This window comes from Oncorhynchus kisutch, linkage group LG30, assembly GCF_002021735.2.
Source record: "Oncorhynchus kisutch isolate 150728-3 linkage group LG30, Okis_V2, whole genome shotgun sequence".
NCBI classification, from domain to species: Eukaryota; Metazoa; Chordata; class Actinopteri; order Salmoniformes; family Salmonidae; genus Oncorhynchus; species Oncorhynchus kisutch.
The window spans coordinates 13,459,395-13,484,562 of record NC_034203.2 but is presented as its reverse complement, the minus strand read 5'-3'; the positions used below and the strand labels follow the sequence as shown (position 1 = coordinate 13,484,562).

Sequence of the window (25,168 nt, the reverse complement as noted above, 5' to 3'; positions counted from 1 at the left end):
TTCTGCCCACAGCTACGGAACCCTAACCTGTTCACTGGACTTGCCATCTTGTCTGGACCTACTGTTTTTGACTATAATCTATGAACGTTTGATCATCTTGAAGAACAATCTGGCCTTAATGGCCATGTACTATCTCCACCTGACTGGCCACCCCTCAGAGCCTGGTATCCTCTCTAGGTTTCTTCATTTCTAGGGGGTTTTTCCCTAGCCACCGTGCTTCTACGTCTTGCGGTTTGGGGTTTTAGGCTGGGTTTCTGTAAAGCACTTTGTGACATCTGCTAATTTTAAAAAGGGCTTTAAATCTTTTCTGTCTCATCTCTTTCTTTTCTGTCTCATAAATACATTTGATTGATTGTGTATATGGACAATTTCAGCTCATGAAACATGGGTCCACTTTACATGTTACACTTATATTTTGTTCAGTGTAGTTGTACATTGATGAAGGATCTGAAGTTGCATACATCATGAATAAGTACTAGTAGTGAGGTCCAGTGGCTTGTGATTGAGTTTTTGCAGATGGTTTTATTTATTTAACTAGGCAAGTCAGTTAAAAACAAATTCTTATTTACAATGACAGCCTAAGAAAAGTGAGTTAACTGCCTTGTTCAGGGGCAGAACAGCATTTTTTTTACCTTGTCAGCTTGGGGTTGTTAGCTCGGGGAATCGATCTAGCAACCATTCAGCCCAACACTAACCACTAGGCTACCTGCCAGCTAACAGCTGAAGCTGTTGTTTCCCTTATTTTGTTCCCCTTATAATGACAATAAATGCAAGTGCAGGAATGTTTTGTTCAATAAAAAGCTAAGTAGTAAACAATAACACTTGCCTAAACTCATATTTAAAGAAAGTATATCTTTAAAATGTGGAATTAAGCCATACCCACTGATGCACTGTAGATAAGTGGAAACTCGGTTTTGTTCGGCATTTTCCGTCTCTCGGCACACTTCATGACAGCATTTGCGACCATTTTGCTGACGTGCTTGTGTGTCTGAGTGGAGCTGAGGTTTAAAGAATAAATATATACACGAAAATAAACCTCATTCGGCAATGGACGGGTATGTGTTCACGTTTGCATGTTGCTCTTAATTAGATTCGCTAAAGGTTGTAATGTTGCATGGAAATAGCTATTCAATAACGTTAGCAAGCTAGCTAACTCACTGGGCCACGTTTGCCTTCGTTCTGGACATGGTGCCCGTCTGCCACCCATCTTGTTAGAATTACACTAGCTAGCTAATGCGAGTACAGTAGAATTTGACATCGTGTGTCGATTGGTTTAACTAGCTACCCAGGAGGTGTGATGACTACACTAAAATTGAGTAGCGTCAATATTTCTACAAGTTCGTTTGGCTAACCATTCACAATGTCGTGTTGTTAGTCTCAGTATGTTCGCTACTACCTAGCTAGGCGTGCAGGCACCCCTGCGCTTTGTTATGGTAGTATGGCAGGTTTCCTTTGTCTCTTCCGATGAGTTAGGTGGGCACTGTAGTTAGCTATCGTGTACCGCAAGGTCTGATACTCGAATATACTAAAGTAGAATTTGCAATGCGCTTTTATATTCAACCTGTAAATACGATGAATACACATTTAGCTAAATATAACTGAAAGCCAAAACTCACGCACTCTGGAAGCTGGTTTTAGCCTGGATGGATAACGTTAGCAAACCGGTTGGATAGTAGGCGTAGCTAACTTGATTATTAATTGCACACACCCTAGCAATATATATTTTGTTCCGTTAATTTTCATGTTTCTTATTCAGCATTGCCACTGATGTTGCAGTTGGCGTGAAGGTAAGTTTGCACTTTAGCACCTGACTTTTCAGGACACTTTCATCAATTGGGAAATGATGTACCAAATATATTAATGTATGCATTCTTATTTTACAGAGAGGCTCAGATGAATTAAATCTCTACAGCACCAGCCCTAACTCTGTGACTGGTGAGCACTTTTTCTCTCCCACCCAGGCATATAGGAAAGTAAAGCTAAAAGCCATTCACATTCTAACATATTACCCAGTCAATTGTCATTGACATGTTTTAAAGGCCCAGTGCAAACACAAATGTGATTCCTTCCCCTGTGTTTTACATATATATTTCCACATTGCGGTTGGAATAATACTGTGAAAATGATGATGCCCTTTTTGTGTAAGAGCTGTTTGAAAAGACCGCCTGAAATTTCAGCCTGTTGTGGTGTGATGGAGTGGCTCCTGAGTGGCGCAGCAGTCTATAAGGCACTCCCTGGTTCAAATCCAGGCTGTATCACATCCAGCTGTAATTGGGAGTCCCATAGGCAGGCGCACAATTGGCCCAGTGTCGTCCAGGGTAGGCCAACATTGTAAATAAAAATGTACCGCCTCTGAGGCAGTAAATTAGTTAAACTAATAAGAGAGTTCCAAACTGCTCTGCCAATAACAGCTAGTTTTCCCCTCCCCACTTGTTTCCCAGAAATTATTTGATGTTATGTTTAGTATTGTTGCTGCATTGTTGGGTTCAGGCCTTGTAAGAAAGGCATTTCACTGTACTTGCAGTGGTGGGGGGAAAAGTACCCAATTGTCATACTTTAGTAGAAGTAAAGATACCTTAATAGAAAATGACTTGAGTAAAAGTGGAAGTCACCCAGTAATATACTACTTGAGTAAAAGTCTGTTTTTACATATACTTAAGTATCAAAATAAAATGTAATTGGTAAAATATACTAAGGTATCAAAAGTATAAATCATTTCAAATTCCTTATTAAGCAAACCACACGGTACTATGTTTTTTAAATTTAATTTACAGATAGCCAGGGGCACACTCCCAACACTCAGACATCATTTACAAGTGAAGCATTTGTGATTAGTGAGTCCGCCAGATCAGAGGCAGTAGGGAATTGCACAATTTTCCTGTCCTGCTAAGCATTCAATATGTAACTACTACTTTTGGGTATTGGGAAAATGTTTGGGGTAAGAAGTACATTTATTTTCATTAGGAATGTAGTGAAGTAAAAGTTGTCCAAAATATAAATGGTAAGTTACAGATACTCAAAAAGTATTTGTTCTTTAACTGACTTGCAAGTTAAATAAAAAATCGATTTAAGGGCTGAGGACAGCTGATGCGATATATTCATGCACGATGCTTGATTTCACAGCTAACGGCAATGACAGCAGTAAAAAACTGAGAGTAGAGGACAGGATGGAGAGTCCCCCATCCCGGGTGCTCCACATCCGGAAGCTGCCCAGTGAGGTGTCTGAGACGGAGGTCATCGCCCTGGGCCTACCGTTCGGCAAGGTCACCAATATCCTCATGCTGAAGGGCAAAAATCAGGTGAGTTTTGTGGCGGAAATTGTCTCGGGTATTTTCTTTTATGCCGTTATTGTAGTGGCATGATTAGGGCCAGGAGTTTGTCCTTACCATAAAAAGCAGGGGTATGCAACTATGGAGCGGATGTTCGGGGTGCGGAATAATGTTATAAGTTGTACACTGCAAATGGACATTTTAAAAAAAAAAATATACAGAACTAAAATAAGAACGCAACATGTAAAAAGATCCCAGAAATGTTCCAACTTATTTTTCTCAAATTTGGTGCAAAAATTTGATTTCATCCCTGTTTCTCTTTTGCCAAGCTAATTCATCCACCTGACGGGTGTAGCATATCAAGAAGCTGATTAAACAGCATAATCATTATACAGGTGCACCTTGTGCTGGGGACAATAAAAGGCCACTCTGAAATTTGCAGTTTTGTCACACAACACAATGCCACAGATGTCTGAAGTTTTGAAGGAGCATGCAATTGGCCTGCTAACTGCAGGAATGTCTACCAGAGTTGTAGCCAGAAGTCTACCATAAGCTGCCTCCAACATCGTTTTAGAGAATTTGGCAGTACTTCCAACCGGTCTCACAACTGCAGACCATGTGGACCACACCAGCCCAGGACCTCCACATCCTGCTTCTTCACCTGCAAGATTGTCTGAGACCAGACAGCTGATGAAAATTCTGTCTGTAATGAAGCTCTTTTATGGGGAAAACCAATTCTGATTGGCTGGGCCTGGCTTCCATGTGGGTGGGCCTATGCCAACCCATGGCTGCGCCCCTGCCCAGTCATGTGAAATCTGTAGATTAGGGCCTAATGTATTTATTTTAATTAACTACTTGCCCTATGATCTGTAATTCAGTGAAATCGTTTACAATGTAGCATGTTGAGTTCATATTTTTTGTTCAGTATACAATCATTTCATACATTGAGACACGAGCACGTCTTTTTTTCAAAACTTTTATGGGAAAACTTGGTGAACAGATATCATAAATGGAACCCATTTTTTTCTGAATTCCTGGTGATTTTAGTCTTGAGTTTTTTTAAACCAAAACAAACTTGCGGCTGGTTTTTGGTTTGTGGACCGCCTGTTGCCGATCCCAAATGAAAAGGGATTTTTTTGCATTGATTTTGGCCCTTTGCCTACTTCCGCAGAGTTAGAAACTTGTGTGTATACCATTTGTATGTGTCTGCGTCCAGTATGAAGGGAGTTGCGAGGTAGTTTCTCGTACCAATAACTAACTAATGTTAGCGCGATGACTGGAAGTCAACAGCAACAGCTAGAATGACTTTTGCGCTACTGCTAGTTAGCAATTGTGCTAACCCTGGTTAGCAATTGCGCTAACCCTAGTTAGCAACTTCCTTCAAACTGAAGCAGAGCCTGAACATGGTATAAGTTTCTGACTCATCTAGATGAAGGGCTTCATTGACAATTTTGAAGTTACCCTTAGCCTCACAATTGTTTTACCATTTTCTTTTCAAGACAACCAGGGCTACAAGTAGAACACAAAATATTTTGACAAACGGTTGCATTCATGACTTTTATTTACAAATAAGGTCCACCAAATCAAAAACTGATAGAAATGGATTCATATGAATGCTGTAAGTACAGAAATTGTTTACTCACCGGAAAATGAATATCCAACTACTCAGTAACAACTGTGTGGAGTTTGACTGCAACTATGTGAGATTAGTACATTATAGACACTATGTCCTAAGATTTATGTAGAATAACCCCTTACCTTCTCTCAAACCACTCTCTAGCTAAGCCCTCGTTAATCAGAGGCTAATAGTTGGTATCTACGGATGCAGTAGAAATGGACAAATCCAATTAAATCTGTAGCTCAAACACACAGTTTAAAAGGAGTTAAAGACCAAAATGCGCCTGCGTTACGGTGGACCTTTGTGTTAAACCTCGCCCGAGCATTCCCTGTTCAGGACAAATGGTCAGGAACTCCTGACCCTAAGGTTTTACTTCTTTTCTTTTTTTTACCAAGCAATTTAATACTTTAATACTGGGCATAGAACACATGTTTCCTCTTTTGTCTTTCTTAAAATTGTCCTTTGACCATGTACAAGGCGTTCCTCGAGCTGGGTACAGAGGAGGCGGCCGTTACAATGGTGAACTACTATACGGCAGTGACGCCTCAGGTCCGCAACGTCCCAGTGTTCATCCAGTTCTCTAACCACAAGGAGCTCAAGACAGACAGTGCTCTCAACCAGGTGAAATTCTGTCCTTTCCCAGAAAATACACCTGTGCATGACTGGTATTCAGTCTCTAGTGTAGACACACAAATGTTGTACTAGGCAGCCTTTGCATTTGTGACTAAATCAAGACTGCCATCTTCATTTCTTATTTTCTCTCTTCCTCGCTCTTCCTCTCTTTCATTCATACCCGCCCAGCGTGCACAGGCTGTCCTCCAGGCAGTGTCGGCGGTTCAGGAGGGTGGCTCTCCCAACTCTGACACCAGTGCGCTGGATAGTGTTCTTGCGCAGGCCCCCAGCCCTGTGCTCAGGATAATCATTGACAACATGTTCTACCCCGTCACTCTGGACGTCCTCCAGCAGATCTTCTCCAAGTTTGGAACAGTCATGAAGATCATCACGTTCACCAAGAACAATCAGTTCCAGGCCCTGCTTCAGTTCAGCGAACCAGTCAACGCCCAGCAAGCCAGACTGGTGAGCAGGCATTCAAACAAGTAGTATATTCAGTTCCTCAGTTCTCAGTCAATTTACCTGTTAAAATGAAGGTTGATAACAATTCCGTTTGTCTCCTGGGCTCTCTCTCCAGAATATCACAATGTTGAAAACAAAAATTATAAAAACAAAAAGCTATTTATATTTCATTCATCACTTTCTCCAGTCCCTGGACGGCCAGAACATCTACAACTCATGCTGCACACTGCGGATCGACTTCTCCAAACTGGTCAACCTCAATGTCAAGTACAACAACGACAAGAGCCGCGACTACACCCGGCCCGAGCTGCCCGCCGGCGATGGCCAGCCCTCCCTAGACCCTGCCATGGCTGCCGCACTTAACAAGGACTCCTCCCTGCTTGGTAAGACCTGCCTCCACCTGTCCAACCATCTTCTCTCTCCCTCTGTTCTCTCTCCTTTTTTTTCAGACCTGTCCAGTCAGCTCTCTCCTCTGTATAAAAGTCAATACCACTAAGTGTTTTCTCTCAATGGGAGGCTGGGTGTTTACTACTACAGTTGAAGTCGGAAGTTTACATGCACTTAGGTTGGAGTCATTAATTCTTTTTTTTCAACCACGCCTCAAATGTCTTGTTAACAAACTATAGTTTTGGCAAGTCAGTTAGGACGTCTACTTTGTGCATGACACTAGTAATTTTTCCAACAATTGTTTACAGACGGATTATTTCACTGATAATTCACTGTATCACAATTTCAGTGGGTCTGAAGTTTACATACACTAAGTTGACTGTGCCTTTAAACAAGCTTGGAAAATTCCAGAAAATTATGTCATGGCTTTAGAAGCTTCTGATAGGCTAATTGACATAATTTGAGTCAAATAGAGGTGTACCTGTGGATGTATTTCAAGGCCTACCTCCAAACTCAGTGCCTCTGTTTGACATCATGGGAAAATCAAAAGAAATCAGCCAAGACCTCAGGGGAAAAAAATTGTAGACCTCCACAAGTCTGGTTCATCCTTGGGAGCAATTTCCAAACGCCTGAAGGCACCACTTTCATCTGTACAAACAATAGTACGCATAAACACCATGGGACCACACAGCCGTCATACTGCTCAGGAAGGAGACACGTTCTGTCTCCTAGAGATTAATGTACTTTGGTGGGAAATGTGCAAATCAATCCCAGAACAACAGCAAAGGACCTTGTGAAGATGCTGGAGGAAACGGGTACAAAAGTATCTATATCCACAGTAAAATGAGTCCTATATCGACATAACCTGAAAGGCTGCTCCGCAAGGAAGATGCAATTGCTCAAAAACCGCCATAAAAAAGCCAGACTACGGGTTGCAACTGCACATGGGGACAAAGATTGTACTTTTTGGAGAAATGTCCTCTGGACTGATGAAACAAAAACAGAGTTGTTTGGCCATAATGACCATTGTTATGTTTGGAGGAAAAGGGGGAGGCTTGCAAGCCTAAGAACACCATCCCAACTGTGAAGCACAGGGGTGGCAGCATTATGTTGTGGGGTTGCTTTGCTGCAGGAGGGACTGGTGCACTTCACAAAATAGATGGATCATGAGAAATAAAAATTATGTGGATATATTGAAGCAACATCCCAAGACATCAGTCAGGAAGTTAAAGCTTGGTCGCAAATGGGTTTCCAAATGGACAATGACCCCAAGCATACTTCCAAAGTTGTGGCAAAATGGCTTAAGGACAACAAAGGCAAGGTATTGGAGTGGCCATCACAAAGCCCTGACCTCAATCCTATAGACAATTTGTGAAAAAGCGTGTGCGTGCAAGGAGACCTACAAATCTGACTCAGTTACACCAGCTCTGTCAGGGGGAATGGGCCAAAATTCACCCAACTTATTGTGGGGCGCTTGTGGAAGGTTACCCAAAACGTTTGACCTAAGTTAAACAATTTAAAGGCAATACACTCAATTCGTTTTTGATAGCATGTAAACTTCTGGCCCACTGGGAATGTGATGAAAGAAATAAAAGCTGGAATAAATAATTCTCTCCACTATTACTCTGACATTTCACATTCTTCAAATAAAGTGGTGATCCTAACTGACCTAAGACAGGGAATTTTTACTAGGATTAAATGTCAGGAATTGTGAAAAATTGAGTCTAATTGTATTTGGCTAAGGTTTATGTAAACGTCCAACTTCAACTGTACATATCTAATACTTTGTAGAGGTAGTAGGTGGATAATGGAAATCCCTACCAGTCCAGTAACACACCACGAAGTGACAAACAAAAGGAGGAACGAGAACAAAATGGGTCACTATATTATCGGCAGTCTGTTCTAAGCCATAAAAAGGCCTTGTCGATTTGCTTAAGCTTGTCTACATTATAACTACTCTCATCCCGCCCTACCCAACGTCTATATTTGAGCCTTTTCCTGTACACTCTGTAGGTACCCCCTCAGGAATGGTAGCTCCCTACTCTAGCGGTGGAGGGTTTCAGTCTTCTCTCTCCTACTCGCAGGGCGGAGGTAACTATGCTTTACGTTATCTTTTCTTTCTTTCACTCAAGTCTTACCTGGTGTGTCTTGTCTCGGGGCGAAAGAGACAGAAATAGCTGGTGATATAGCAACCACTCCTGTCAGACCAAGGAAGAAGACAAAATGTCTACTAGCATGTTTGACTTGTTTGAAATACACTGAACAAAAAATATAACCGCAACAATTTTTATGATTTTACAGTTTATATAAGGAAATTGAGAAATTCATTAGGTCCTAATCTATGGATTTGATATGTCTGGGAATACAGCTATGTATCTGTTGGTCACAGATACCCTTTTAAAAACAAAAAAAGAGAACCAGTCAGTGTCTGGTGGGACCACCATTTGCCTCATGCAGCGCGACACATCTCCTTTGAGTTGATCAGGCTGTTGATTGTGCCCTGTGGAATGTTGTCCCACTCCTTTTCATTGGCTGTGCGAAGTTGCTGGATATTGGCAGGATCTGGAACACGCTGTCGTACATGTCGATCCAGAGCAACCCACACATGCTCAATGGGTGACATGTCTGGTGAGTATGCAGGCCAGAAGAACTGGGACATTTTCAGCTTGCAGGAATTGTGTAAAGATCCTTGTGACATGGGGCTATGCATTATCATGCTGAAACATGAGGTGATGGTGGAGGATGAATGGCACGACGATGGGTCTCAGGATCTCGTCACGGTATCTCCCTTGCATTTAAATTGCCATCGATAAAATGCAATTGTGTTGGTTGTCCGTAGCTTATGCCTGCCCATACCATAACCCCAACGCCACCATGGGGCACTCTGTTCACAACGCTGACATCGGGAAACAAGCATTTCGCTACACCCGCTATAACAGCTGCTAAATATGTGTATGTGATTTGAAACCACTCGCCCACACAACTCCATACACGGTACGCTGTCTGCCAGGTACAGTTGAAACCAGGATTCGTCTGTGAAGACCACACGTCTCCTGCGTGCCAGTGGCTATCGAAGGTGAGCATTTGCCTGCTGACGTTTGTTATGATGCCGAACTGCAGTCAGGTCAGGACTCTTGAGGACGACGAATACGCAGATGAGCTTCCCTGAGATGGTTTCTGACAGTTTGTGCAGATATTCTTAGATTGTGCAAACCCACAGTATCATCAGCTGTCCGTGTGGCTAGTCTCAGACGATTCTGCAGGTGAAGAAGCCAGATGTCTCGGTCCTAGGCTGGCATGGTTACACGTGCTCTGCGGTTATGAAACAGGCTGGACTTACTGCCAAATTCTCTTAAACTACGTTGGCGGCTTATGGTTGAGAAATTAATATAAAATTATCTGGCAACAGCTCTGGTGGACGTGTCTGCATGACAATTGCACGCTCCCTCAATTTGCATCATCTGTGGCATTCTATTGTGTGACAAAACTGCACTTTAAAAAAAATATATATATATATATTTTTGTCCCCAGCACAATTTGCCCCTGTATAATGATCATGCTCTTTAATCAGCTTCTTGATATGCCACACCAGTCAGGTGGATGGATTCTTTTGGCAAAGGGGAAAAGCTCACTAACAGGGATGTAAACAAATTTGTGCATAATTTGAGAGCATTTTTTTATGTGTATGGACATTTTCTGGGTTCTTTGATTTCAGCTCATGAAACATGGGACCAACACTTTTACATGTTGGGTTTTCATATTTTTGTTCAGTGTATGATAGTTGCTTGAGAATAACCAAGGATGTCGTTATGAACGGACTTAGAACATGTGGAATAATGAAAGGTTAGCTTTAGAGTTGACTAACCTTTCATGTGTCTTGAATATCTTTTGACGGGGGTTGTGTGTGTGTGTGCGCGTGAGGTGTGCGTGAGCACGTGTCTCCATGTGAGTGCACGTGCTCCTGTGAGCGTGTCCGGCCCATTATGTAAATGTTTGGGCATGTAATGCACACTAGCGCATCGATTCCCAAACTAGGGGTTGCAACCCCACGTGGGGTCGCCTGGTTTGAAACTGGAGTCGTGAGAGAAACTCGACAAAAACAAAGTGCTCGGTTCATAGAACCTCAGTACGTCAGTAACCTCTGGTACTAGCCGCTAGATGCGGTTGTAATAAACAGTGGTGCCTGTTTTCCTACTACCAATATGTCTTTCTTTTTAGAACAGTTTAATACTATGACCCCATCACTGAAAGAGAAGACTCTCAGGAACACGTACCTGTCTTCTGTTGTGCTTTACAATGCCCACAAGCCGCGCAGAACTCATTAAAACAAAGTGGGCAAGACCAGGCACTAAATCAGACTGGGGGGGAGATATTCCCTATTGCCTGATGATCTTCTAAACTTTCCAGTACCTTTCTGGTGCATTTCAGTCATTTCAGACCATACTTTCTTCAGATTAGAAAAAAGCCCCAATTTAAAAAAAAGATACCATTGGCTGTTGATTGCTTTATTTTTTTCTTTAATTATTATTATTTATTTATTTACATGGCGGGGTTGTGAACAATGTTTATCAAAATTGGACCAACCCCTGCTGTAGCAGATGGTGGTGTGCTTTGCCTGTGCTTGCTCTCTTGTGTCCCCATTTACCATGTTAACGTGCCTGGCTCTCTGGCCATTCCTCCAGGAGCCATCAGTCCTCTGAGTGCTGCGGCCGCAGCGGCGGCCGCTGCGGGGAGGGTGGCGCTCTCCGGACACTCTGGCTGCAGCGGTGTGCTCCTGGTCAGCAACCTCAACGAAGAGGTCAGTAACATCCCCCAGACCTCCCCCTTTTCTCTCGCTCTCCTCATACAGGAGGATCTCATGCTTCGCTGGCGTTACACACTTGTTCATTGTTTCTGACATGGACTTAGAGCAGACATTTATTATGGTTGGAATGACTGGTGTTATTTCATGAGTGGAAAGGCTCAGAAGTTTGGCGGGAAATATCCCCATCTGTACAATTTGGCTATTTAGTCCACCCTCACATTTAGTTGCACAAGTACTCAATACCTGCATGGAATTATCTATTACACCCCTTGATCAGTACACAGATCTGAAAATATATTTTATAAGATGGCTACGACTTAAATGACTACTATATTCAGTGTTGCTCAGTATTGCTTGACTGTTATTCTATAAAGCTCTGCTGCACACACATTTAGTTTAGCCCTTTGAAATGCAGACCCAGTTTTCCTTGCATAACATTTTAAGTGATTAAGACTGTCAAGAGACCCCTAATAACCTATTTCTGGAAAAAAGTATAATTGACCTGATTTTGCCACGCAAAACACATTTTGCAACGATAAAAAAAGAATATATATATATTTCCCTGCATAAAGACTGACATACACGGGTTAGCTGACAACGAATAAACCTCACAAACGATGCGCACGATTCAATGGGCAGAAGTCTGTTGTGATTATGGAGGAACACATAGTTAGCAACAGTGAAAATAAGTGGCTCGTCTTGGATAGCATATATTGTTTAGACGTCACGTCTATGCAATAATTCGCTAGCTAACCAACAACTTTATCAATGTGTTTTGAGACAAGTGCTCATTGTGCAAATGTATTTGTTTTCAATAGACATGGGCGACAAATATAGTTAACATGTCAACAATCAAACAGGCTAATAACTACACCGTGCGTGAGCGTTGCAAAATACATTTTGAAATCTGTTATTCAATTATTGCACTAACACTGCTCGCGCACGCCAACGAGCGTCTGCGTTGCCAAGGGCTAAAATGGAAATCAGTTCTATTTCTGAAGCAGATCGCGCTGCAAGTTCTGCCTCTCCCATCTCCTCATTGGTTTATAGAAGCAGGTACCCACGTGCCATCTCCTCATTGGTTATACCCACGTGGGTGACTGAAAGACGCATTACCGCCACTGACCTCATTCATATAATTTGTTAAATTTGCCAATCGCAATATAAAGTCAAGAGAAGTAAAAGGCCTGGAAGGAAGAGAGATGACTAGATTAGTGGATTAATTGGCGGAGTAGAGGACCTTGTGCATTTCAGGGAAAATAGCAACTCAATGTTTGTCCCAGGACAAATTAGCTATCAACAGCAAGCTAGCTAAATAGGACAAATTAGCTAGCAAGTGTAAGCTAATTAGCTAAATTGCCATAAATGTTTAATGCTTCTCGACCTGTCCCCAAATTAATATAATTGGTTCAGAGTTTGTTTTTTGATATTTTAACATGCATGTCGTGATCGCGTTTGGTGTGGGGGGGACAAAATACATTTATGCATGATGGCACACGCGCGCAGCCGGTTTGGGTTCCGTGTAAACCAACCCAGTCTGTTTTGCCCCATAGTTGCACACACTGTTTTGTTGCTAAGCAACCAATCTATCTATATAGACAGGTTAGCTTACAACGTCATGAAAATTATGCGTGCGAATCGTTGTCCAGAAGCCGTACGTTATGATTCTGAACGGTCAGATGGCTAGAAACAATGACAACAAACAGCCATGTGGGGAATCGTAGGTGTCTCGTTTCAGCTCCTTGTATCCTGTTAATGATCTTGTTTTTGACTGATTTCATGTCAATGCTAATATGGCAAAAATTTGCTGGCTAGATAATCAACAAATGTACCGATGTATTTGAGACATTTGCCTATTGTGCAAATGTATTTATGCTTTCAATAAACATTTGGAGTCAACAGTTAACATGTCAACAGTCGATAAGCCAACCCTGTCTGTTTTGCCCCATAGTTTCGCTGCTAAACAACCAACCCGTCTATAGGACATCAGGCTTTAATTGAAGGGTTAGTCGGAGGGTGTAAGTACCAAGATGAGTGGATTGTGTTTCTCTGTCAAGCGTCATTCACCATGAGGAAAGACCGAAGGGTGGGAATGAACGAGGTTGCACATCCAGTCAAGAGATGTAATGCGAGGGATAATGAGGATGATGATGCATTCTCACATCAGTGCTCATTTATGTGAATTTTATGTTAGCCTCAGTGCTTGCATATGTTTTTTGTCTCCATAGCCTAAGTCAACTGAACTGCAGTTACTTCTCAGGCTCTGTCTTAGTGAATGGAAGGGCTCTGTTCACTCTCTCTCTCTCTCTGCTATGCATTCTGTGCAAATTTTAACCACTGTCTCCTAAACTCTTTCTCTCTTTCTCTCCCTCCCTCCCTTTCTCCCTATTTCATGTCAAGTGATAGTCCTTCCTAACTGTCGTTCTTTTCTTTCAAGACCCCCCCCTCCTTCTCTCCTCTCTCCCAATGCCTTTCTCTAAGCTATGTCAAGTTGGTATGAACTGTGGGGGCTGTACCAACCACTCCCACCCCAAATTTTCTCAGCCACTGTCTCTATCTATGCTATATCTATAAATTCTCGACAGAAGTAATATTCTCTGATCATTTCTCTCTCCAAACACTGGGTTTGTGGACTTGAACATGATAAGTTCTGTTTATGCCATAACTTTGTAAGGTGGTTTTCATGTCTTTACCTGCATGCCCCAAACGCTCCTCCTTTGGAAATTGATAGAGGGTAGCGCCCCTGCCACCCGCTTTAACCAATATTCCTGCATTTCATATGCTACCAAGCTTACTTACGTTACTAAAACATTAACTTGAGACTCTTCTGCATGCCCAATCCATGCCCCCCCCCTCATCACTATTGGCTACAAACTAGGCTTGGGTGTAAATGTACTCTGCTCCCCCTTTGGTCTCAGGTGTTGACATTTGGCACTATTATTTCCTTGTATGTTTGGGATTAAAGCCCCCCACAGCAAAACCAAATCCAGCCATTTTCTGACCAAACTCCTGCATTTCCAATGTACTGACCTGTTTTTATTTTTGTCCCCCACCCCAACTCTTTGTTTTTGATTTACTCTGCATTGCTGCCCCCTCCCACCCCACCTTCCCCTCGTTCATTCCCACCCTTCCGTGTTGCCCCCTTTGTGTCCTGTCCGCACCCTCCTTTCCTCCCCCCTCCTTCCACACGTTCATGCTTTGTGCCTGAACAAAAATGTTCCTCCTCGGACCAACTTCCCCAATTAACTGCCTTGAACCCATGCTCCATGACCACCTCACCATTCTACGGGAAACCACCCTCCGTTATGGATGATCTGTCCATCTCCGCTCTACCTCCGACTCTTCTCTCTACCTGTCTTACGCTGCTTGCTCTTCTCTCCTTCTAAAGATGGTTACGCCCCAAAGTCTGTTTACCCTCTTCGGTATGTTATCGTTAGCACTCTACCTTTTCCGTTTTTAGTTTATTTTTATTTTTTTACTCCATGTTTTTTGTTTTCTCTATCTCATTTGATTTATGGTTAGTATTTCCATAGTTGAGTAACTGTTTCATGTTTTTCTTTCACGTTTTGTTTAATCGCACATATTGATTCAGTTAAGTACAGATTTTGGCCTTCAAGGCCTCTAGTCTCATCTCTCTCCATCTCACTCCATGAAATAATTACGCTAATGCATGGTTGATTATTTGGCATGTTTTTATTTTTCATTTCACCAAGCTTGTTTTTTGGAGGGATTTTATCAGCATATTCTCTCTCTCTCTCTCTCTCTCTCTCTCTCTCTCTCTCTCTCTCTCTCTCTCTGTTATAAGGCTATTGTTCGAAGACTCTCTTTGATTGGTTTAAATCATATGGATGATTGCTCCATCCTGTTTCACGTCTCATATTTAAACTCCCTAAAGCACTAACTTTGTCCTTCATGGTTCACTCCTCCCTCTCCTCTGCCTGCCTTTTGCTCTCTCTTCCTCCCGCCGTCTGCCTATCATTATAATGAAGGGGTGTACGGTGATGCTCAGCGCGTGAAGATCCTCTACAATAAGAAGGACAGTGCTCTCATCCAGATGTCGGACGGGAACCAGGCCCAGCTCGGTGAGTGGGTTCCCATTTGCCTTTCACATGCGTAGGCAACGGTTGGCAGGCTTCAGAGCGTCAGGCATCATGCATCTTGAAAACACTTCATTTACATTTTTTTAAACTGATTTCATATTATGAGGCGTCTTACCTTGCTTGAAAGTAGCATAAAGCCAAAATCCGACCATATCGTGGAGGCAATTATTGACTTCCATATGCCATTGCAACCAGTAGCCTCTCTCTTATGTTCTATTGGTTTTCAAATCACCTTTCTTTCATTGTCCGGTAGTCATATTTGTAACCCGTGCTAGTTGTTGCATCTTTACTTGTCCTTTATTTTAATAAATATTTTTAATGGATATTTTTCTGTCAGATTAAACCCCTCCCATGTGCGGTGTGCTGTTGACAAGTGTTTTCCTGGTAACTGCGTTATGGAATGAACATTTGCGCGGTGTAACCTATTGCTTTTTGCGCATTGCCTGCGCTTATAATGTGAAGACATTAAGCTAAATGTTCTGATCTGTTGCATCAGCCTCAAAGCTTTTTAAAGTTGTTTTGTATGTATCCTAGGCCTGCCCACTGGTTGTATGAATTTGGATCTATCGTCCCAGAGTCTGTTTGGAATAGGCATTCTTTCTCGCACAGAATGACTCGTCTTTGCTCGTCTTGTTGTCTGAGGAAGAATAACTGTCCACATTTACTTTATCAGGTGCGCGTCGGAATTTCGTAAGGACGCACACCGTTGCATCCCGTGCATCTTCGAGTTGCATGTTCTGTTAAAATGAATTTCCACAATTTAAATGTAATTAATTTCTGTCATTCTGAGCAGCACCCCTAATCAGGTTAAGTACCCAATGCATATTGATGCGATACATTTCTCAAATTTCCAGTGAAATCAAATCCTGCTGGTCAAATGTCTGGGGCCACATTTTCCTGACGGAAACCCTGTTCCTAACTAATAAGTTAATGAATCAATCAAGTACGAGGGAGGATCGAAAGCCTGCAAACACTCGGCCCTCCGTGGAATGAGCTCGACATGTGTCCTCCTAGGTGGATCCTAAAGCAACTCTTAACATTTCTAATACATGGTAGATATAAAGGACATTTGTATACTGTTAAAATGTTTTTTCTTTTCTTTTTTCGACAGTGTGCAGGCATCTATCCTTTCTATTAGGCTGTTTTTTTAAACATACGCACTTGTGATTGACATTATTTTGAAATAAGGACTATAAAAGAGCAGACGGCGTGTCATTGTTTCTAATTAATGGCAGAGAAACATCTCCACATTAACCACATGAGAAACATGTCACTGTACCATGTTTCCTATGTGCCTTTCCTCAGCAATGAGCCACCTGAACGGCCAGAAGATGTTCGGGAAGATAATCCGTGTGACACTCTCCAAGCATCAGACGGTGCAGCTGCCCAGGGAAGGGCTGGATGACCAGGGCCTAACCAAGGACTTCACCAACTCCCCCCTGCACCGCTTCAAAAAGCCAGGCTCCAAGAACTTTCAGAACATCTTCCCTCCGTCCGCCACGCTCCACCTCTCCAATGTCCCGTGAGTTTGTCTTGTGGTTTGGCTTCATTCTGTCTAACATTTCATGTTTGTTGTGTGCTAGCTAGTGCATTAGCATGGTCTATGGAGTTCCTCAAGGCTCTGTTCTCGTACCACTACTGTTTTCATTATATGCTGCCTCTGTTACACTACATGACCAAAAGTATATGGACACCTGCTCTTCAAACATCTCATTCCAAAATCTTGGACATTAATATGGAGTTGGTCCCCCCTTTGCTGCTATAACAGCCTCCACTCTTCTGGGAAGGCGTTCCACCAGATGTTGAAACATTGCTGCGGGGACTTGATTACATTCAGCCACGAGCATTTGAGGTTGGGCACTGATTTTGGGCGATTAGACCTGGCTCGCAGTCGGAGTTCCAATTCATCCCAAAGGTGTTCGATGTGGTTGAGGTCAGGGCTCTGTGCAATCCAGTTAAGTTCTTCCACATCAATCTCGACACAGCATTTCTGTATGGACCTCTTTGTGCACGGGGGAATTATCATACTGAAACAGGAAAGGGCCTTCCCCAAACCTTTGCCACAAAGTTGGAAGCACAGAATGGTCTAGAATGTTATTGTAAGCTGTAGCGTTAAGATTTCCCTTCACTAGAACAAAGGGGCCTAGGCCGAACCATGATAAACGGCCTCAGACCATTATTTCTCTCCCACCAAACTTTACAGTTGGCACTAGGCATTGGGACAGGTAGCGTCCTGCTGGCACCGCCAAACCCAGATTCGTCTGTCGGACTGCCAGGTGGTGAAGTGTAATTCATCACTCCAGAGAAAGCGTTTCCAATGCTCCAGAGTCCAATGGCTGCAAGCATTACACCACTCCAGCCAACGCTTGGCATTGCGCATGGTGATCTTAGGCTTGTGTGCAGCAGTCTGCCAAGGAAACCCATTTCATGAAGCTCCCGAGAAAAAGTTATTGTGCTGGCGGTGCTTCCAGAGGCAGTTTGGAACTCGGTAAAGTGTTGCAACCGAGGACACACTATTTTAACGCGCTTCGCGCTTTAGCTCTCGGCGGTCCCGTTCTGAGAGCTTGTATGGCCTACCACTTTACAGCTGAGCCTTTGTTGCTCCTAGACATTTCCACTTCACAATAACAGAACTTACAGTTGACCAGGGCAGCTCTAACAGGGTAGAAATTTGACTAACTGACTTACTCGAAAGGTGGAATCCTATGATGGTGCCACGTTGAAAGTCACTGAGCTCTTCATTAAGGCCTTTCTACTGCCAATGTTTGTCTATTGCGATTGCATGGCTGTGTGCTCAATTTTTATGCACCTGTCCACAATGGGTATGGGTGAAATGGCAGAATCCACTAATTTGAGAGGGGTGTCCAGACTTTTGTTTTTATATATATATATATATATATATATATATATATATATAAATCTGTGGACACCCCCTCAAATTAGTGGATTCTGCCATTTCACCCACACCCATTGTGGACAGGTGCATAAAAATTGAGATATATATTAAAATGAGTATGTTATTTGGTTGCGAGAGTGATAGAACATTAGCATTGTTTATTTTTGCACAAGACTATATTATTTTGTAGTTTTGCTACTTTATTTATAGGGATACTTTGAGGTTTTGGCAATGAAGACCTTTACTTCCAGAGTCTGGTGAACTTGTGGGTACCATTTTGTATTTCTCTGCGTGCAGTTTGAAAGATGTTGCTAACTAAAGTTAGCGCATACTGGATGCAGAGACCTAAAAATGGTATCCACGAGTTCATCTGACTGGGGAAGTAGATAAAGGGCCTCATTGCCAAAATCCCGAAGTATCCCTTTAAGGGTTGGCTGTAGTGCTGGTTAGGTCTTGCAATACAAGTAAATTGAAGTAGTTTAAAGTGCATCATTGCATTGACATGGCTGAATGTGCTTACGTTGAGTTTCGCACACTGTTGATTTCGGATTCGACAGGGAGGACGTGACTGAGGAGGATCTGAGACAGCTGTTCTCTAACGCAGGTGGCACTGTGAAGGCATTCAAGTTTTTCCAGTAAGACACTATCTTTTAACTGCCTGTAACTTCTTATCAAATTTAGTCCCAAGGCTGGACCTTGGAACACCATTTGGAATATGCCATCATAATTTTACCACGTGTGTGTGTGACTTGATCGTGGTTATCTGATCACGTTCTTCTCCCCCAATATAGAGGCCACAAAATGGCGCTACTCCAGATGTCTACAGTCGAGGAGGCCATCCAGGCCTTGATGGACCTCCACAACTACGACATGGGCAGCAACCACCACCTGAAGGTCTCCTTCTCCAAGTCAACCATCTAGATGAACCACGCCATCACAACCCACCCCAACCCCTTCTCTGACAAATCTCAATGTGTGGTTCTCACCTGTTCAGTCCCCTCGGGAGACCACAATGATACTCACCTCCTAGGGAAAACATTTGAACCAGTCATTCCTTTTTAGACAATATTGATTATCAAAAGCCCTCCACTCTAGATGTGACGGTAGTTTCTACGATGTCATTGTCGTAAAACATCACCTGTCTAGGTCCCCTTATCCCTCTCCGCCTTAGTTTGTGTGGTTGGCAAGCTCCCTCCCTATGTTCTTCACGAGAATGAATTGGATTCCCTATTTTTCTTAGAATGAATCAGCGAAAATGTGCCTTACTCAGCAAAATATTCTCATCGTTTTGCCTCCTTACGTTTCTAAAAGTGATAGAGGTCTAGGCACATTCTGTTTGGTTGTGGTTTCTGTTTTGTTTTCCCCTCCCCTTTTACATTACTTGACGTTCACCCATTTGAAATGTAGATTTAATAGTTTTGCTTTTGCGCTTTGTTGATGATTAACCTGATTTAGCGTCTTAGATAAGGAAGCCCATCTCTATTCAGTTGGTTGGGTTGTTTTGTCCCAAACAAGACAAGGCAAGGCCAATTTGTCCGGGTTGAGAATGATTACTGTAAAGGCTGTTGACGCCATTGTACACTTCACCTGCTAAGGATGACTGCTTAGATGTTCCCTTACTGACTGTAAATGCTGTCTAAATGTTTTTCAAACCTTACTTGCGTATGTCAATGTTCCCCTTTTTTGGTCATTTTTTTTTTCTTCCTTTGATTGAAAATGGCAATGACTCTCTTTGAGCATGTACTAATGGGTCATGGTAGTAGTGAAGACATGTTGCTGTTGCATGCGTCCAACATCCAGATGGGCAATGTGTTCACTGGTCAAAGTGCAGTATGATTGTACATGAGGACGGACTACCTGTTGGGACCAAAGTAAATGTGCCTATAGTCCTACTTTACAATTGAATTTAAAAGATAACTATTTTACAAAAACAAATGTGGATTATGTGTTTGATAGGGGAAAAATACAAATCAAAATCAAAACCCTCGCAGAATGTTTCTCCTTGATTTCAATAATCTTCTGTGGTGTTTTTTGGTCAAGAATTACCCTTAAACTACACAACTTCAGTTGAAGCAACAACAACAAAAAGATTGGAATGTGTGGGGAAAAGTTATCAATATTTTCTACATGGATTGAGTTTTTACATCTCAATTGTAATTATCAATATAGTTTGGAAAAAGGCACGATTAAAAGCTCATTTTCTACCGAGTGAGTCCATGTTTGATGGTTCCTGCTGTGTGTACCTACTCTGATTTACATCTGTAGCATGCTCAATAAACTTTCCTGTAGCTCTATTCACCCTCTTCTGTCTCTATGCTCTCGCTTTCTTTCTCCTCTACACCTCACTCTTACCTTTCTGATTTTCTCTGCCCAGGGTGGGAAATCAAAATTTGTTTGTGGCACAAAACTGCAAACCAGAAGATGACTACATTTAAAACATATTTACTCAATTTGAATTTCCCACCCTGCTTTCCACTCTTGCTTTACTGAGGTCTCTCTGACTCGACTGTCACTGTATGTTCACTAACCTCTACATTTTCAGCATGATCTCCTGTCTTTTGCTCGCTCTTTTATCTAAATCTCTGAAATTAATATTGTGTTATTATATTTGCCTATTTTAATTGAACTGTACAGTCCTGGCACATGAGTGTCATACTGGACCATACTCAACCGTAAGGGATGGAAATCCATTCTCTAACATTGTAATCTAAAGATGTGCAAGAAAATGACCTAGACCTGTGGTCTTCAACCATTTCTTGCCCAGGGACCCCCTTCATGCGTTAGTAAAATGTCTCGTCTTATCAGGTCAATGATAATGGGAAGGAGAAGTAATCAACATTTTAAAATGAATAGATGTGGTATATAGTTTATCATTATTTTCACCTCCACATAATTGTAAGTGGAAGTGTAAACTATTAGCTAGAAAGGTAACTCCAAACCATAGAGATAAAGGGACTCATTATAGACATAGTGTCTGACGGCATGGGCAGCGCCATTGAGGCAATTTTGAAGTAGTCCATTTTCTTCACGATTGGTTGATTCCTCCTGGTGATCACGTTCGAAGTCCCACCCAGTTGACTACATTAAAAGACCTCAGTGGCACTGCTCAGCTAGTACAGCCTTTCATTCTCTATGCTCAACACATTTTCTCTAACAGGAGCTGCCTTGCTCATTAATCCATAAGAGTCTATTCTAAGTAACATTTAAAAAAAATCAATTTAACTAGAGATATGTTTTTGTTGTTGCATGGGCTGTGTCTTAATCCACCGCATCTGCCTATGTCGGCCTTCCACATCTGCGGTGGAAGGTGGCCGAGCTACAGCGGTGTTTGTCAGACCAGGAGACAACCCCGAAAATCAGTCTTATCACAAAAACCTCTGTAGCGTCCGAACGGTTTGGCTAAACTAATATGAGCACTCTGTGGAAAGATGAGACTCTCGCGAATACGATGGTGTTCTCCGTTTTTCACTACGACTCCCACAAGCCTCGGGACTTGTCTGAAGATAACATACAAATGAATGGAAGAATGGTGGTAGTTTTGTGCTGAGACAAATATGTATCCCAAAAAACATATTTCCTGAGCTTTCTTATATCTCCTTCAAAATCTTATTCCTTATGATTTTTTGACTGTCTTTTTTACCGTTTATGAATGTGTTAGTCAATTTGTTTCTATGGGCTATAGTAGTAAAGCCTATAACCCTATTTGGATGGGATTCATTTTACTTTGAGAGGTAGGGTAACATTATGTGCACGAGCACAAAACACCACATCCTTCATTTTTGTCACTTGCTAATCTGCCATGTCAGTAATATTCACATGGGAGAGTAACAATTCCAGCCAGACTAGCCTACTGTTTTTTGGCAAATTTAGGTCCTCTGATAGTACTTACTGTGTGTAAATCTACATTCCTGTGTTTTGAGGGGTATTACAGTGTTCAACACCAATTCAGTGGCCTTGTGGTTAAAGTGTCAGCCCTGAGATTGGAAGGTTGGGAGTACGATCACCTGTCGAGTCATACCAAAGACAAAAAATGGGAACCAATGCGTCTCTGCTTGGCACTCTCCATTAAGGAGATACTGCAGATTGGGGGTAAGGAGTTAGATTGGGGGTACGGGCCTTCGATAGATTAGCATCCTGTCCAGGGGTGTACTTGTACATCAAGGTGCCTCATTCTACAGAAACAAGTTATACTGTTGTACCATTGAGAGCATTGTGACTGGCTGCATCACTGCTTGGTATGGCAACTGCTTGGCATCCGATCGCAAGGCGCTACAGAAGTTAGTGTGTATGGTCCAGTACATCATTTGGGTTGAGCTCCCTGCCATCCAGGACCTCTATACCAGGTGGTGTCAGAGGAAGGCCTTCACATTTTTTCAAGACTAGCCACCCAAGTCATAGACTATTCTCTGCTCCTGCGTGGTACCAATTCACAAAGTCTGGAACCAACAGGACACTGAATAGCTTCTACCCCCCAAGCCATAAGACTGCTAAATATTTAACCAAATTGCTACCTGGACTATTTGCACTGACCTCCTCTTTGCACTAACTCTTTTGCACTAACTCATAAAATATGCCGCTGCTACTGTTACCTTGTTGCCTAGTCACTTTACCCCCTACCCATATGTACATATCTACTCAATGACCTCGTAACCCTGCACATGGAATCGGTACTGGTACCCCGTGTATATAGCCAAGTTATCGTTGCTCATTATGTATTTATTCCTCAAGTTATCTTTCTATAATTTTTCTATTAGCATTGTTGGGAAGGGCCGTAAGTAAGCACGCATGTGACAAATACATATGATTTGAGATAGGCTCCTGCTACTATAAGTCGTTTTGGCTCGCACAAGCCAAGGCTCGTGCAAGGCTACTTACAGCATTTAACAGGCACTGCTCACGGTTTGGGTAAGAACATGGGAACAAATTGATCACTCAAAAATTTGTTGCAAAAAAAACCTGTGATATGCATGCAGCCGACAGATGAATGATCTGTCATATATCAGCTTTACAGTGCCTATTTCTCTTTTAAAAGATGAAGCTGATGACATTGTGGCAATGAATTGATAAATTGCCAAATACATCAGTTAATTAAATGTCTGCATACAGTTCATGGTTCTTATTGAAATTATTTGGACTTTCTCCAAATATTCACATCTAGAACAGCCTCCAGGCTTCTGTCGTCACGGTCAATTTTGAATGAGACATTTTTTTGGGGGACGGGTCAGTTTGGTAAAACTAATCCCGTCCGAATTGTCCTCTGGAAAAACAGATGAGTTGGGGTAATAATTAAATAACCAACGTTCTATAGTAATACAAGTGCCACATACTCCAGTGAGTGTAATTTGCTCAATATTAGGAGTTGAGAATTAAAGTTGATATCATTACAAAGAAGATATTCTCATTTTTCTACTGTAGGTATGTAATTCAAGATGTGTTTATTTAGTTGTTGCTAGCAATATTCATATAAACTTTTGGACCCCCTGCAATACCTCAGACCCCCGGTTGAATACCCTTGATGTAGACACACTCCCAATGGACCTCCAGAATTGTAATCTGGCGGTCCAAGAAACAATTCTAGAAACATCCAATGGACCCCCAAAAAGGTAATCTCGGCCAATGACTAGGGGCTCTTTTCAATCTGTAGAGTTGAAGCATACAAATTCTGCGATAGAAATGTAAATGTGATTTCCGATTGAGCCGATATAAGAAGCGTTTGCCGTGAATACAAACCCCTCTTTAGCGATGCGGATTGAATAGAAATTTAAGTATCAACTGTTAAGCAACCCCCAAGAGGTTTATCCAAGTCCAAGAAGTGTGTCCAAAATCTAGCTATTGGCTACTGTAAGTGATAGCAGGTGGACGTTTATGAGTCTTGTCCTGGAGGCAGAAATGATCGATTTCCCCTTAGATAGACCAGCTGTAAAGTCAAAATGGTCTACATTTGCTTTTTGGTCTTAATTTAATGTTAGGGTTAGGCATTACGGTTAGCAGTGTGGTTAAGGTTAAGTTAGAAATCAGATTTTATGACTTTGTAAAACGTTAACTTGCTAAGTGGTATTGCAATCATTTGGAACCGTGATTTTTCAAGATGATGCAAATTGCTAATATTTCTTCATCGGTTTTAAACATGGCTTAAAAATCGAATACACATTTGTGGAAACAACGTCACTGTTTGCTCGAGTGCCTTTGTTATTGTTTTTGTTTTGTTGATTAAAATGGAGAGGAGTGTCCGGCAGCAAGGTAAAAATAAATGGAGGAGCACTAAAGCGCTTTAGATACATGTGCGCAGAGGTTGCTTAAAGTAAACTGCATTCTAATGTCACCTTTAATGGAAAACAAGCCAAGAGTTTTACACATGCTCTGTTCTTGGGTCTCCAGTGCTGCGTGAGTGAAAAGTTGAAATGGAAGTTATGGACTCCCTCGCTTGCTTCTTTTATGGGAAAAAGTCCACAATGAAACTGACATTAAATGTGGAGAGTTATACCTTTGCATCTGTTGGCCAGCAAGTAGGCTCTTAATTTTGATGCCATTGTAGGCTACTGTAGCCTACCATTTGATGAAATGACGATATCACTGGAGTCATTGTAAATCGATTTGGGCCACTTGTGTAGCATACCTGGAGCAGGCAAACGGATAAAACAAATTGCCTATAGTTTGTTGTTGTTGTTGTTGTAGCCTTGTGTTATTATGCAATTATTAAGGGCCATATTTAATTAATTAAATTGGAAGTTAAATTGTGATCATTGTCACAGCTCTATCGCAAATGTATAATTCTCCATATTTAATGTCAGTTTCATTGTGGATTTATCCCTGAAATGAGATGTTGGTTTATCAAGTGCTATAGGCTACCTGCATCTAGCTCAGCAAACCATGGCAAAATTGAATTGCAATTACAATCCCAGATTAGCTTCAGCATATTGAAATAACAAGTCAATCTCGCAAATAGGCCATAATAACAGCACAATTGCCAGAAAATAGCCAAACTTTAGTTTTTTGAAATTCATTCAAGTGTTTCTTGCA

At 42.0% G+C, this 25,168-nt stretch overlaps 1 protein-coding gene across 1 annotated transcript; it reads left to right on the top strand.

Moving 5' to 3' along the window:
* Window positions 1-924: 924 nt before the first annotated feature.
* On the top strand, window positions 925-20,449 carry ptbp2b (polypyrimidine tract binding protein 2b). Its single transcript, XM_020466378.2, has 14 exons — window positions 925-1,055; window positions 1,757-1,787; window positions 1,884-1,935; window positions 3,124-3,299; window positions 5,365-5,508; window positions 5,689-5,964; window positions 6,149-6,344; window positions 8,362-8,439; window positions 11,031-11,146; window positions 14,541-14,574; window positions 15,142-15,234; window positions 16,558-16,774; window positions 18,706-18,783; window positions 18,940-20,449. The coding sequence occupies exons 1-14, from the start codon at window positions 1,048-1,050 to the stop codon at window positions 19,067-19,069; spliced, it is 1,629 nt and encodes a 542-aa protein (XP_020321967.1). The 5' UTR covers window positions 925-1,047; the 3' UTR covers window positions 19,070-20,449.
* Window positions 20,450-25,168: the final 4,719 nt, after the last annotated feature.

Coding starts and splice junctions, on each gene's coding strand:
- ptbp2b (XM_020466378.2), top strand. Junction 8,440..11,030: donor CTCCTACTCGCAGGGCGGAG/GTAACTATGCTT, acceptor CCATTCCTCCAG/GAGCCATCAGTCCTCTGAGT. Junction 11,147..14,540: donor TCAGCAACCTCAACGAAGAG/GTCAGTAACATC, acceptor CTCCTTCTAAAG/ATGGTTACGCCCCAAAGTCT.